General features: G+C 47.9%; 1 protein-coding gene across 5 annotated transcripts in view; it reads right to left on the reverse strand.

Annotated features, from left to right (window-relative positions):
* TAF8 (TATA-box binding protein associated factor 8) overlaps positions 1-14,049 on the reverse strand; it is a 28,390-nt gene that overhangs the window by 8,403 nt on the left and 5,938 nt on the right. Inside the window, exons 5-9 of one of the 5 annotated variants that reach the window (XM_036101804.2) lie at positions 13,688-13,812; positions 10,457-10,604; positions 8,864-9,006; positions 2,337-2,476; positions 355-2,051 (exon numbers count right to left, since the gene is read on the reverse strand). In XM_036101804.2, coding sequence (XP_035957697.1) covers positions 2,039-2,051; positions 2,337-2,476; positions 8,864-9,006; positions 10,457-10,604; positions 13,688-13,812 — 569 coding nt within the window. In that variant the 3' untranslated portion in view covers positions 355-2,038. Of the gene's footprint in view, positions 1-354; positions 2,052-2,336; positions 2,477-3,171; positions 7,213-8,863; positions 9,007-10,456; positions 10,605-13,687; positions 13,813-14,049 lie in introns of those variants that run through there. The other 4 variants (XR_013441262.1, XM_078055335.1, XM_078055334.1 and 1 more) reach the window with 4 other exon arrangements.

Here is a 14,049-nt window from a genome sequence, read left to right on the forward strand (position 1 = left end):
TGGTCCCTTTGCCTCCCCCTCTGCCCCTCCCCCCGCTCTTGCTCTCTCGCTCAAATAAATAAATAAAATCTTAAAAAAAAAAAAACACCTCCAGGAAGAAAAAATAAAGGAAAAAAAAGGTGGGAGACATCAATGAAACAGAATTGAAAAGATACTGCTTAGTGCTGAAGCTGGGTGAAGGATATACAGGGAAAGCATATATACTTTCCTCATTCTGTGTTTGAAAATTTCCAAAGTAGAAAGTTTTATATAGTTCCCAGGGGTAATTAGTCCAACAGAAGGACTAAACCTTATCTGTCTACAGTCTTACTCCTTGCTGTACTTCTGAATACAAATTAAGTTCAAAGTATATCATTCTGTTTCATTTGCAAAGCTTTTATTATGACCTTTCATTAAGAGCTCATAAATCACGTCCTTAATCTGGCTCTGTTTACTACGTTTTCCCTCCAAGAAGTCTCCCAAAGTTATAAAAAATAGAAATTTATAAATATACATTGAGAATTATACACAGTTTTTACACATCAATAGTCGGGTCAGTGTTTCAAGCTGTCTAATCATCTCCCAGGGCCTCGCATCCAGAATTAGGGCCTCCAATCTCAACAGCAGAAGTAGCAACTCTTTCCCAAACCCGCCTCCTCTTCCCTCAGATGTGTGGCGTGGGGCAGGTGCTGGTTTTGGACAGTAATGGCGAAAGAGGAAGTGCAGAAATGCTGACAGGGGTGGCTGCCCCGAGAGCAAACAGCAAGCCGGCAGGGTCTCAGCCCTGCACCTGCCAGAGCTCAAACCCGGGCCTGTAAACTCAACTGGCCAAGAATCGCCACAAGCCGAATCACAAACTCAGCAAGGGCCCGCTCTGACTGCTGTCCAGTCGAAGAGTTTCAGGCCACTGCAAACCTGAATGCTTATTTGGTCCGGAGTGGGGGAACCCAAATATCTCCCTGGCATGCCATCTTCAGTGACTGACAAGCAGCTCCTTTGCCTCCAGGCAATGGGATGGAGGGCCCTAGGGCAAGAGTGAGGCCGGAGGAACGTGGAACCTGCCTTCAAGTTCTTCAAGTTTTCAAATTCACCCAGAGCATGGAAGATGAAGAGATGACTCTGGAAGTAGAGCATCGGGAAAGTTCGATACGGACCTTAGGACACTAACCCAAGGAACAACTTGTTTATCCTGTGTTAACTTCCAGGTGTTGGTGGCATTTTTCTTCTTTGGACTTGGGTTTTTAAATCTCTTCCTTTGGAGACCAGCCAAAGGGTATCAGCTTGCCCAGTATCTTCCTCAACACTTGTTTTTTTTGTTTTGGTTTGTAGGGTACATCAAGGACGAAGTCCTCTCTCCCCAGAAAGAAAAGAGGTTGATCAGATTCAGACCTGCTTCTGGAAGAATACCCTGGCTTGGCCTGCAGGCTCCTCTCAGCCCACTTCTGCCATAAGGTGGGACCACAGCCTTCGGTCCACGCTAGCCTTCCAGCAGACCGGCCAGGTCCATCCCTCAAATTCTACCCCCCCGCCAACACCGCCATCAAATCCTTTTCCTGTTGTTTACAATCGGTGATTCCTCTACAAGTCACAGGATAATATATCCACTGATTAGGGCTCTTGTCAGAGAAAACCTCTTTTCCCAGGATGGAGCAGGACTTAGTGGGTAGTCCCCAAGCACACATCCCACAGAGGGACAGCCAGTGATCAATCTCCCAGGAGAGAGGGCTACCCTTATGCATCACTCTAACTCCTGTGTGTGTGACTTATCTGCGCATGCCTGGTCTTCCAGGATTCAAAGGAATCAAGTTCTGTGACAATAACTGAAGTCACTCAGGTGGATTCAGAAAGTCTGATCATTACCATCATGTCTTCCTCCACCCAAATATCCAGTGAAAATAGGTGGTCTTAATATTGAGTTTGCTATTAAAATCATGCCCAGTCACACCGCTGCCTTGGCTTGACCTTGAGGAGGCCACCCTCTCTTCTTCCCTCCAGTGGCTTTAACTGCCCCAGGAGAGTGGTGTCCGCGTCTCTGTACAAGGCAGGCTTCCTTCTCAGCTCACGAGAGCGACCTAGAAAGAAGAGGAATCCATGGAGCCTGCCTGGTGGGGGCCCCACCTGCTCTCCTTCTCAGGGGGACAGCTCTAGGGCTGTGAGGGCTGGTCCCCAGGCTGCAGGATGCTCAACCTCTTTGCAACAAGAGGAACATATGGGGGATGAGTGAGGAGAGGAAAAGGGAAAAGATTTCCTTTCCCTAGGTTCAGACCCACTGGGGAGCCTCTCTTTTCTGCCAGGGAGCAGAGAAGACCACCTCAGTTGGCCAGAGAAGCCTCTCTGCACCCCAGCCTCCAACTCACTTCTTCCTGCGAATCTTGGGTTTCTTCACAGGCCGCAGATAGGGGTTATCGATGACGTTCTCCTCCCCATTCCGGCTGCCCGACAAGGAGGGGTTCTGCTGCAGGACAGAGGTGTTCTCCTTCTCGGCTCCAGAATCATCCTTTGAGCAAAAGCCGAAATAAAGCAAAATACCAATGGCATAAGGAAAGAGATCATGCCCATAATAAGAACTACTATTAGCATCCCTTTCGTCAAGAAATTAGAAGCCCAGGGACCACTTTCTTTCTAGTGTACCTATCTCTGCCCTGGAGAAATGAGGCCCAGGCAGGGGCCGGCTAGCAAAGGAAGAGGAGACCAACAGCTTGGACACAGGGCAGCACAGAAAACAAAACTCTGAACCTCTCAAGAAGGCAAGGACATGAGTTAGAACAGAGGCCTGGCAGGGGCAGGGAGTCAGAGGCAAACATCTGGATGCTCAAGGAGGAAACCCGGCCTGTGTGGAGATAAAGAAAGAGAAGTGACCCGAGATGCTTTGCAGGACATCTGCAGGGCCAGAACAAATCATGTGCACAGGGCATCTCCTGGACCAAACTGAATGCAAATCAAATCACTTTCCTCCAGATTCTCAAATATCTGGTACCTGCAACAGGTACCAACGATCACATTGCAGCAGAGGCCAAACATTTCTTGAGCCCTGAGGGTTCCTGCCAAGGCAAAGACAGCACGCAGGCGCCAACACGGGAACGTCAACGATAATCCCCATCTGTGACCTGTGGGTCAGCTCTTTCACTGTTTGCTTTGAGGAAAGTGATTTGGGAGAAAAGTTTATAGGTTTACAATATATTCAACATGATCTCAATTAAGACATTTTTTAATCATAATATGTGTAGACATATTGAAAGTAGGTTGAAACATTATAAACCGGTTCTGGGAATATGGGTGATTGAGTCTCCTTTCCTTATTTATGCTCTCTTCTATTTTCCAAGTTCTTTAAAATGAGCACAAGCTGCAGGAGAATGGGGAGAAAAATCACACCGAGGACTTGACCTAGAAGCTCAGGCCTGAGGGACTAGAAGTGACCAGAAGAAGCCGGTTGGGCTGCGCCCCCTGGTGACGGGCCAAGGCTCCTGTCACTGAGATTCCTGTTCTGTAACTGAGACAAAAGAGGACCTGACCTCAACCAGGAGATTGTTGTCAAAAGACAGCAGGGCAGAGGACGCTGTGACTGGATGACATGAACAGCAGGTTCCCTCACAAGGCACAGCAGGCTGAGGACAGGGACTCCAGTCTTAGGCTCAGTGAGCCTGAAGAAACTGGCTTACTTCTAGGTTCCGCTGCCCACCCCTCCCTGCCCCACCAATTCTGCTCTCCCCCAAAACCCAGTTCCATCCAGGGTCCCTGTGCTTTCCCTCTCCCGTACCCGATCCAGTGGGACTACAAAGTGACCTAGAGCCGTTGTAGACCTTCTGGAGGGTCTCCTGAAAGGGAGTGCCTGCCCCCAGGACAACCTAGCTCATGCCAGACCCAAAGTCTGACCATGACCAGACCTGCCTGGGATATTTGGCGCCCAATCTTTCTGAAGTTAATAGCTTGGTTCAGTAACTCACCCCCTACTTCCCTGCTGTCCTTTCTCTACCGGAAACGCCCTGTCTTAAAGTGGCTGCAAGTTCACTTCAACCATGCCTTAAGTGTTTCCTGAGATAACAAGGATGGGAGGGACAGTCAGGGGCGCAGAAAAGCCAGCCCTGGGACCTCTGCTGGAGGGCACTAGGCTCCCTCCGTTCGGCTCACTTGTCTCACAAGGCCAGGACGTGGGTCCCGAGTCATGGGACAACAGCTTCTCTTCTCCCAAGTAGAGCTGGAAATGCCACTTTCTTGCCTCCTTCAGGGACAGGCAGCCTTGAGACAGGAAGGGATAGGAGTAGATAAAGGTAAAGTACCAAACTCACTGAGATTTACTTGAAAAAGGTGGGAGCAGAAGAGTCTGTCAGGAGCTCCCCGAGCCTGCGAAGGCCACAGTGTGTAAGCTCTGGTGAGCCCCCCACACCCCCGGGGGACTGCAGCGCCTCACAGTTTCCAACGCCATTTTTCTACCCCGACCACTGCCGCATGCGCCTCTCTGCCCTCACCTCTCTGCTGACTCCCAGGCTCGCACAGCCACCTGCTCGCTCAACATCTCTACCTGGCCTCGAGGAGGCACCTCAGACTTCTGTGCCAGAAACGGAGCTCCAGCCCTTCCCGAGGTGACTCCATCCTTCCAGCTGTGCAAGCCCGAACTCCACAGTCATCCTTGCTTTTCTTTCTCAGACTCCCACATTCAAATCTGTTAGGATAATTTCTTGGCCTTACCTTCAAAATACGGGTAGAATCTGACTACTTCCACTGTCTCTACTGCAGCTGCCCTGTTGGACCCCCAGTAGCTCTCATCAAGACTACTGCAGCAACTTCCTAACTGACCTACCCCACAGTCTGAGATCCTTGAGGAAGTTCCGGTATGTCCCTCTTCCGTTCCACACCCTCCCATGACTCCCATCTCACCCAATTAAAAGCCAGTTCTGAAAGCTGACTGCAGGGTCCTACCTGACCTGACCTCAGCCTCCCTCCCACTGCCTCCCTCAGCCACAACCCTACTCACCTCTGTGTTGTTCCTTAGGGCCTCTGCACTGGCAGCTCCCTTTCCAGAACGCTCTTCCCCAGATATCCACATGGCTCACTTGCTCACTTCCTGCAAGTCTCTTGTCAAATGTCTCCTCAGTGATGTCTACCCTGATCACCCTATTTAAAACTGAAACTTCCATCTTTCACCCTGGATCTTCCCCCTCCTTGGTCCCCTTGCCCCAACAATAGCATCCGCATCTTTAATATACTGTAAATGATTCATTTATATATTACGTTCATTGTGTTTCCCCCCTGGCCAACACAAAGACTTCCAAAAGGCAGATATTTCGTTTGGTCTGTTCACTGAGGTATCCCAAGCACCCAGAATGTATCTGGCACATACAGGTACTAAATAAATATTGGTTGAGTAAATGAATGGTACATTGTTCATAAAAGAGCAAGAGTTGAGACACAGGTATTGTCTGTGGAAGGCAGCTAGTTCAAATATACAAGGAAAAAAAAATCTCTCTTACACTCTAATTTAAAATGAATAGTCCCTTTATGTTCAAGTACATGGAAAAACCGGAACCGGTTAAACAAAGTAACCACCTAGCAACAGTCCTTAAAAGCATTGCTGCCCTTGATAGATAAAAGAATAATTTAAAATACCAGTCATTTAATTCACTGTAACGATGTCTGTAAACCACAGATAGAAAACATACCCGTCTACAGGGAGCTGGTTACGTTCCATGGTTATGTCCACACAGTGGGACATGATGAAAGCATAAGGAGGGCTGGAGAAGCTCCTAACACACACGTATGGAATGATCACCAAAATATACCAATAAAGGAAAAAAGGAAGGGAAAACTGTTTGCGATTTGCTACTTGTGTTTAAAACAAGGAGGAAACTGTGTCTCTGGGAGGATACACAAGAGACTGGTGACACTGACTGCTTGAGAGGCGGGGAAGTGGATGACAGGGAACAAAGATGGGGGAAAGGATGGTTGTCGTGCGTTTCTTTCTACATTGTGAATTCTGAAACATAGAATTGTATTTGCCATTCAAGAGAATAACATGAACAAGTCCAATCAACTGTATATCAATTGTTGCTAGGATCCTTTTCTTGAGGCCTTTGTATTTATTTCTTCACTTTTAATAGAGGAGCAGGTGGTGGTGCAGCCTGAAATGGTGGGAGGCTGGGGGAGGGAGCCGCCAGCCAGGCGCCCGATGTACGCTGCTGAGATAGGTTTTCCTATTCCTGCTTGTACTTGTGAGGAAACACACTCAGATGTTAGGGAACGCGACCCAGGTCACATTATCTGGAAAGCAGCGCCGTCTCGACTGGAGGCCGGGCCAGCGTGACTCTGAGGGTCAGCTCTTGCTATTCTCTGCCATCTGGCTTGGCCTCTCGGTACCCTGGAGTCCTACGGCAGCTCCCGCGTTCCTGGCGTTCCACAACCTCGTGACCCATCACACATCTGCAGGCCTGTTGGCTACCTGGTACTTAGAAAGGGATGGTGGTTTTGCTTAGAAGATGCCTCCTGTTCATCAGGTGAACCTCATCTGAGTCCAAGACCCAATCACCCTATCTCAGACTAAATTAACTGAGTCCCAAACAGAAGTGTAGAATAACAAGTTCTTCTGCTTTAGGTAAAGCCATGGGCTTCCAGCCCTAATTCGGAAAGGAATAATCCCATGTTAACGAGACGTGTGTTCAAGCAAGGAGGCCCGTCAGCAAATAACAGAAGACCGCACAGGCTGCGCTCCACCTGCATACCGGGGCTGCTGGCTGCCACCTGCCGCATGGAACCTCGGAGAACACATGGAATGCTTGGTCCAATGACCACCACCAAGGCAACCTTTGCTTCAAAGCCAGGGCCGGCTTTAAAGGATAGATGAATATGGTAAGCGGACCACAGGGTCCTTAAAGGCATTCAAGTTTCTAGCAGTTCTGTGGCTGTACTTGGCACTTTCTCGCAAAGATACAGGGACATGAGTGGGGTCTTATCCTCGCATGTGCTGATTACAACACCTCAATACCCAGACGAGAACATCCACGAGCTCTGACGAGCACGTCTCACCTGCCTTGGTCTCTGTGCCCACGCACTCGATCTCCTCCCCTGGGAGTGAAATGCCCCTATCAAGGCCAACCCCTCCACCATGCCCTGACCCCTAGATCCCTTACCTCTCACCTACCAAAGAACATCAATCCAAAATGTTTCTGTCTCTCCTGCATCCACTTTTCCTCTCTACCAGATCATCCCATCAGCATACTGACATCCTGTTATTTCTTTTATCTTAAAGAAACAAACAAAAATAAAAACGCCTCTCTTAACCCCTTAACGTTCCCCCTTTGGCCACCGCTCCATTTTTCTCCTTCCCTTTACAGCAAAATTCCTTGAAACAATTGTCTATATAAGTGCTGTGCAACGGAACTTTCTGCAATGACAACAGTGTTCGTTCGCATCTGCACTGCCCCGTACGGTAGCCACTAGCCATGGGTGGCTATTTGAAAAGCGGCCAGTGTGACTAAGAAACTGAATTTTAACATCTCAATTACATTAGTTTCGGTTTATTTTTTAGATTTTTAAAGATTTTGTTTTTAAGTAATCTCCACACCCAATGTGGGGCTCAAACTCACAACACCAAGATCAAGAGTCACACATTGCACCCACTGAGCCCACCAGGCACCTCTAATTTCAGTTTAAATAGACACACGTGGCTACTGTAACGGACAGCACATGTCTATACTTACGGAGTCCAGTTCCTCTTCTTTTTATCCTTACCCATTCCCAAGGAGCTCACTCAGTCTCATGGTTTTAAACACAATCTACATGTCGATGACTCTCAGATTCGCATCTCTACCCCTAACAGCTCCTCGAACTCCCAACTCATACATCCATCTCTCCACCTGACATCACCACCAGATGTCTAATAAGCATCTCAGGCTACCCTGTTTCACCAGAATTCCTGCCTCTCCCCCCAGCCACCTGGCCCACCCAGGGCTTCCCTATCTTGGCTGAAGGCAACTCCATCTTTCCTGTTGTTCAGGCGAAATGTCTTGCATTCCTCTTTGGCGCTCTCTTTCTCTCACAACTCATACCCACTCCATCGCTTGGCTCTCCTCTGAAAGTAATCTAAAATCTGACCAAATAATCTATCTGACCACGTCTCACTGTCTTTGCTTCTACTACCACCCCTCAGTTTACTGCAGAGCCTCCTAAGTGGTCTCTCTTGCTTCTACCCTTATCTTCTGCAGTCCACTCTCAACACAGCAGCCTGAATGACCTTGTTAATAAACCTACATCAGCCCCTGACCCTCCTCTGCTCAGCATTCCCAATGGCTCCCCCCTTACTGAGAAAAAGCCCAGTGTTTAATACAACCTTTAAGATGTAACTGCCCAGGAGCTCCCCCTTCTTCATGCTACCTTGATGGCCTTGAGGTGCCTCAACACAACAGCTCCCACCTCAGGGCCTTTGCATCTCCTGTGTCCTCTGCAAGGAATGCTCTACTCCCAGCTATGTACAAGCCTTATTCCCTTCAGGTCTTCCCTCAAATGTCACCTTCTCAGTCACCCTATCCAGTACCACATCCCCTCATACCCATACTACTTCCTATCTTCTAATTTATCATTTTTCTTAGCTATGTGAGGGCAGGAAATTTTGTCTACTTAGTCTCCTACTAATTCTCCAGTACCCAGAACTGTGCCTGGCTCTGGCAGACACCCGTTCAATATTTGGTGAATGAATGAGTGATCCCCAGGACATGGACTTGTCTCTCATGCAAGAGCTCATGTCACACTTGGATCATCATGAGCCCATCACGCAAGTCCCTAACACAAAACCAGAGGCCCGGGGTAGGTCATGTCTACTTCTCAGGGTGACAGGCCGAGGGCAGCATGGATGAGCTTTGTGGGTACTATGAAGCAGAGAGAAGGCAGGACCCACCGCGCTGATATGAAGAGGGAGGTTCTCGGTGTCCGTCTGCTCGTCCTGCTCCGAGGAATCGGTCTCTTCCATCTGTTGCATCTCCAGCTCCGACGGAAGCAGGGCGGTCAGATAGGGGATGGTGAAAGGCCTGGCGGCGATCACTGGGGAATGGGAAGAGAGGCACCATTCCAGTCAGTGTCCTCGCAGTGGGCCAAGAGCCTTCCAACAGATCCATGAGCGGCAACGAACAGCAGTCATGGCTGACACACTCTGAGCACTCATCACGGGCCACGCAACGTCCCACACGCTATCTTTAATCCTTGCCTCCACCCTATTAAGGACAATTGCCAGCCCTGTTTTACAGAGGAGGACCCTGAGGCATGGAGCGACCTCGTCAAGCACACAGAAAGTGGCGGAGTGGCATCTCAATTCGGGCAATATGGCCTCAGAGCCCACTTTTACCAAGTATAACTAAATGCAGACAGAACTGGGGCTGAATCCTAGCGAAGTATCAGCTGAGTGATCCTAGACCCAAGGTCAGTTAAGCCCTCTCAGCCTCATTTCTTGAGCAGGGATACTGATCTCTTCAGCCTAAAGGACTCAAGTCCAAATACTGGACCTGAGAACTCTCTGCATGTAAGTATACATCCCCTAAGCTAGAGAGCACTTCAGGTAAGTGAGCGTTCCAGTTCTTCCAAAAAGCATTGATGAAAAGAAGAAATTATTAAAAAAAAAAAAAAATTAAAAGACATCATCTACGTATATATATACTTCTATGGCAGAATGTGATTAGCAGGAGACACTCTGAGATTATTTTTGCTGTGGCGTCCCGTAGTCAGGAAGAGCTAGGGTGAATCCTATCTACCAGCTGTGTGGCTTTGGGGAAATGACTTCATTTCTTTTCTCTAAAAGCCTCGGCTTCCTCTAATGGTGGTGGGAGAGGTTCCTGACTCACAGGTTCGAGAGAAGATTCAGTGAGGTAACATAAGGGGAAGGATTAGCACCGGGCCTGGCAATTGAACTGTTAGCGGCTCTTATCCAGGGCCAGGCCCACAGCGAGCATTCTACAGGGCCTTGCTGACCGCATCAATCACCCAAACCAACGTCTCGTTCACCTCTGAAAAAACCAAGGCCTATGGAGATGAGGTAACGTGGCCACACAGTGAAATGGTAGCGCTGAGATGAGAAATTTAGTGACGTGGAGCCTGTGAAAGGAACGGTGAAGGGCAGAGACGGGGGTGAGGGGGTGGGAAGGGTGGGGGTGAGGGGGGTGTTCGGTAAGTGCCCCACCCCCTGCCTTCGGTGTCCCTCCTTCTTCCAGGGCTGCTACTTCTGCTGGGTGAGTGTCTCTGATGCCTACAGTCAGTCATCCTTGAGGTAGCTTGAACTCAACCTCAAACAGCCGATCGCAACAGAGGCCGTAACATTTTACAGTCACCGCTTAGGCACAGGCCTTTAAGACCTGGGGACAGGGGTCAGAAATGTGAAGAACAAGCTGCCCCCAAGACAAAGACAGAGCTTTCATTTCTTCCTATCATGCTGAGAGAAAGGGAAGATGGAATGACTATTTCAAATGACAAGACAGGATCCCCAGAGGGGAGAGACTCTCACATGGAAACGTGCTGACGTCATCTTTGAAAAGACTCTGGGTCTCGCCTGTCTTGGCCATAAATCGGGTGAGTGCCCGCTCCACGTCTCGTCTCTGGGATGCAGCCTTCTCCCGCAGGACCTGGTAGTCTGACACGGGCTCACGGTACGTCTGGAAAGAGAACAGCAAAGACACTAGAGGAATACCAATGGATCATTCTTGCTGTTGCGATCTCCTTCTACCCTTTCAATGGCCCACTGACATTATTTGGAGCCGAGATCCCCAAGGGCAGTGGAGGGGCAGAAAGAAAATGATGTAACTATCACTAATATTTACTTTTAAGCTTAAAAATCAAGAAATACACATTTACTAAAGCGAATGCTCCCGGGCCTTCATGTAGCTTCTGTGACAGCTGGTGTTAGCCTAAGAGACGCACCCTGAAGGGAGAGTGGGAATCCCCCAGGGAAGCCGTGACAGGGAGCACCCAGCCCTACCAGTGTAATGGGACATCCCGAAGTATGTGAGTGGCCACTTATGTATCGGCTTGTTTTCTTAAACCAACCTTTACAAAGTGGATATGTTGTCCCAAAAGAGCCCCTCTAAGAAACACAGACCGAGGCTATCAATGTAAGCGCAAGTGAACAAGAAAATGGTGGGCTGACACTCCTCTGGCTCCTAATTATGAGCTCTTTGGCAATCACATCATCGAGTAAACAACAACCGAGATCTCATCAGGATGAGAAGTTAGCAAAAACATTTTAAGCTGTTAATGGTAAAACTTGACATTTTAACCATGACCAAAAAAGCAACTACTCTTCGTGATATGGAGATAAGATTTTTAAAATAGGTATTGGAACCACTTGGCAGTATCTACTAAAGCTGAACACATGTATCCCCGATGACCCAGCCATCCCACCCCTGGGTATATATTCAGCAGGATGCAAACATACGTGCACTAAAAGACATGTCATGGGTTGAACCATATGTATAAAATTACGAGCATCTGACAGTTGTTGGTTTACAAAAATTACTAGAATGTTCACAGCAGTGCCGTTTGTGTAAGCCAAAACCTGGATTAGCTCAAATGCCAAAAGATTATGTATATGTTGAATAAACTTCAACTGCACCCAGCAACACGGAAGAATCTCAGAAACAAAATGTTGAGTGAAAGAAGCCACATAGTTTACATAAAGCACAACAAACAAGGGGCGCCTGGGTGGCTCAGTCGTTAAGCCTCTGCCTTCGGCTCAGGTCATGATCCCAGGGTCCTGGGATCGAGCCCCACATCGGGATCCCTGCTCGTCAGGAAGCCTGCTTCTCCCTCTCCCATTCCCCCTGCTTGTGTTCCCTCTCTCACTGTGTCTCTCTCTGTCAAATATATAAATAAAATCTATTAAAAAAAAAAATAAAGCACAACAAACAAAAGAATTTATGGTGATAAAAATTAGATTACCTTTGGGGGCTAGTCACTAAAGGGGAATGGGTGCCTTTAGGAATGCTGGTTTATGGTGTTTTGGGTTTTTTTTTCAAGAATTTATTTTTAAGCAATCTCTGCACCCAATGTGGGGCTTGAACTTACAACCCCGAGATCAAAAGTCACCTGCTCCACCGACTGAGCCGGCCAGGCGCCCCACGGTGTTGTTTTCCGGTTTTGTTTTTGTTTTGTTTTTTAGTTCTGGGTACTAGTTCAACACGTGTGTACACGTAGTATACATTTATTATTTGTGCTTTTCTGTATGTTTGTGATATTTTATTAAAAGTTTACTAAAAAGAAAAAAGAGGTTTTGGAAACATTCCCACTGTTGTCAATGTTAATTCAAGTGTGTCACCTGTATGTATGCTTCCCCTGGCTACACTGAAACACAGAAACAGCATTTTCAGACATATTTAAAATCTTCCCCAAATAAAAAATTTGAGTGGATTGTGAACATACTTGTTAAAAACATTAAAATGCAAGATCTTACAATTATTTTTAAAGATAACCATTTGACGTTCAAGAAGCTGGAAATTTAATAGAAAATTTTTAACAAGATTCTTCAAATAATTGGTAGATGAGAAAGAAGAAAATTAGGTTTATGATTTTTTAACGGCAGCCGGTGATGCTGCACACCTTTCCAATATGCCTTTTCAACTATGAGAGCTGTTCAAGTACCAAAATAAACTGATCTTAGGATCAGACCTCCAACTTACTATCCCGCCGAGTATTAAACCATGATTTCAAAAAATAAAAAGCAGAGGCAATCCCCTGGCTGCCACTATAAAGGAGCAAACACGTTTCCTGAACCTTTAATAAGGGTGAGATTATCCGTTAATGTATATAACTTTGGCATAGTGTCACATTACATTCGTGTCAATAAGCAAACACTGGAATATGTGCTTAATAGTTTTACTGACAAAGATACACTATACAAGAGTGAGACACTGTTGTAGGCTGAACTGTGTCCCTCCAAAAAGAAATATGCTGTTGAAGTCCTAACACCAGTACCTTAGAATATGGTCTTATTTGGAAATGAGGTCAATGCAAGATGTAATCAGTTAACATGAGGTCGAACTGGAGTAGAGTGGTACTAATCCCCTAAGGCTGTGCCCTTAGAAGAAAATGGCGGCGTGAGGAGAGACAGAGAGTGCCACGTGAAGACAGCTGGAAGGACGCACCCACAAGCCAAGGGATGCCACAGACTGCCTACAAACCACTCAAAGCTAGGAAGAGGCAAGGAAGGATTCTCCTACAGGCTTCAGAGGGAGCCTACTGACACCTTGATTTTGAACTTCTAGCCTCTCACACTATAAGACAATGTATTCATTCCTGTTGTGCTAGGGCCACCTAGTTTGTGGCACTTCGTTACAGCATGCAGCCCTACGACACTAATACAGAGACTACTGGTCAAGGACAATGGCCGTGTTGCAATGGCGGGTGATTAGATTATTCCTGAGGTGTGGAGAAATGTCCTGGAGGACTTGCCCCAACAGCCTGCCCGATGGCCATATTTGCACCAGGACATGGGATGGAGGTGAGGACAAAGGAAGTGTGTGGAAGACCTCTGGGCCCACCACACCTTCCCAAGGGGAGGCGAAACTGCGAGTCTGGCAAACAAGAGCACATTCTCCTCTGCCAAATCGTGTGTCAATGAGGAAAGACATTCTGAGTCTGAACCACCCTTTCACCAACAAACTTATGGACTCCAGTCTGACAGTCAGTAGGAACGGACTACTTTTGCATCAGCCCCAGTCCCCAGCATGGCCACGTCACTCACCGGAGTTTTGATGTAGGTGTGGGGGTCAGGGAACTCAGGAAAATGGCTGGGGATGTGCGGCGGGTGGGGTCGGTTCTGCCCTGCAGTGAGGGCCTTGGGGGTCACCGGCTGATTGGTCACTGGAGCTGCAAGAGAGTCACAACCGGTTACTCAGCCATCTCAGGCTGTGGGTCTCTACCCCATCCCTCATCTTCTCAAAGTAAATGTTGGACCTCAGTGTTCTCACTGTACAACAGGCACTTTGTATTTCTATCAGTAAAGGGCCTTTAATGGCTTGAGGACCTGGGAAGGTCACGCCCGCAACGCCCGGCCCTGCTGGATGACCTGGGGTCAACAGTCCCACGTATAACAATCTGCCTGCA

This window comes from Halichoerus grypus, chromosome 9 (assembly GCF_964656455.1).
Source record: "Halichoerus grypus chromosome 9, mHalGry1.hap1.1, whole genome shotgun sequence".
NCBI lineage: Eukaryota > Metazoa > Chordata > Mammalia > Carnivora > Phocidae > Halichoerus > Halichoerus grypus.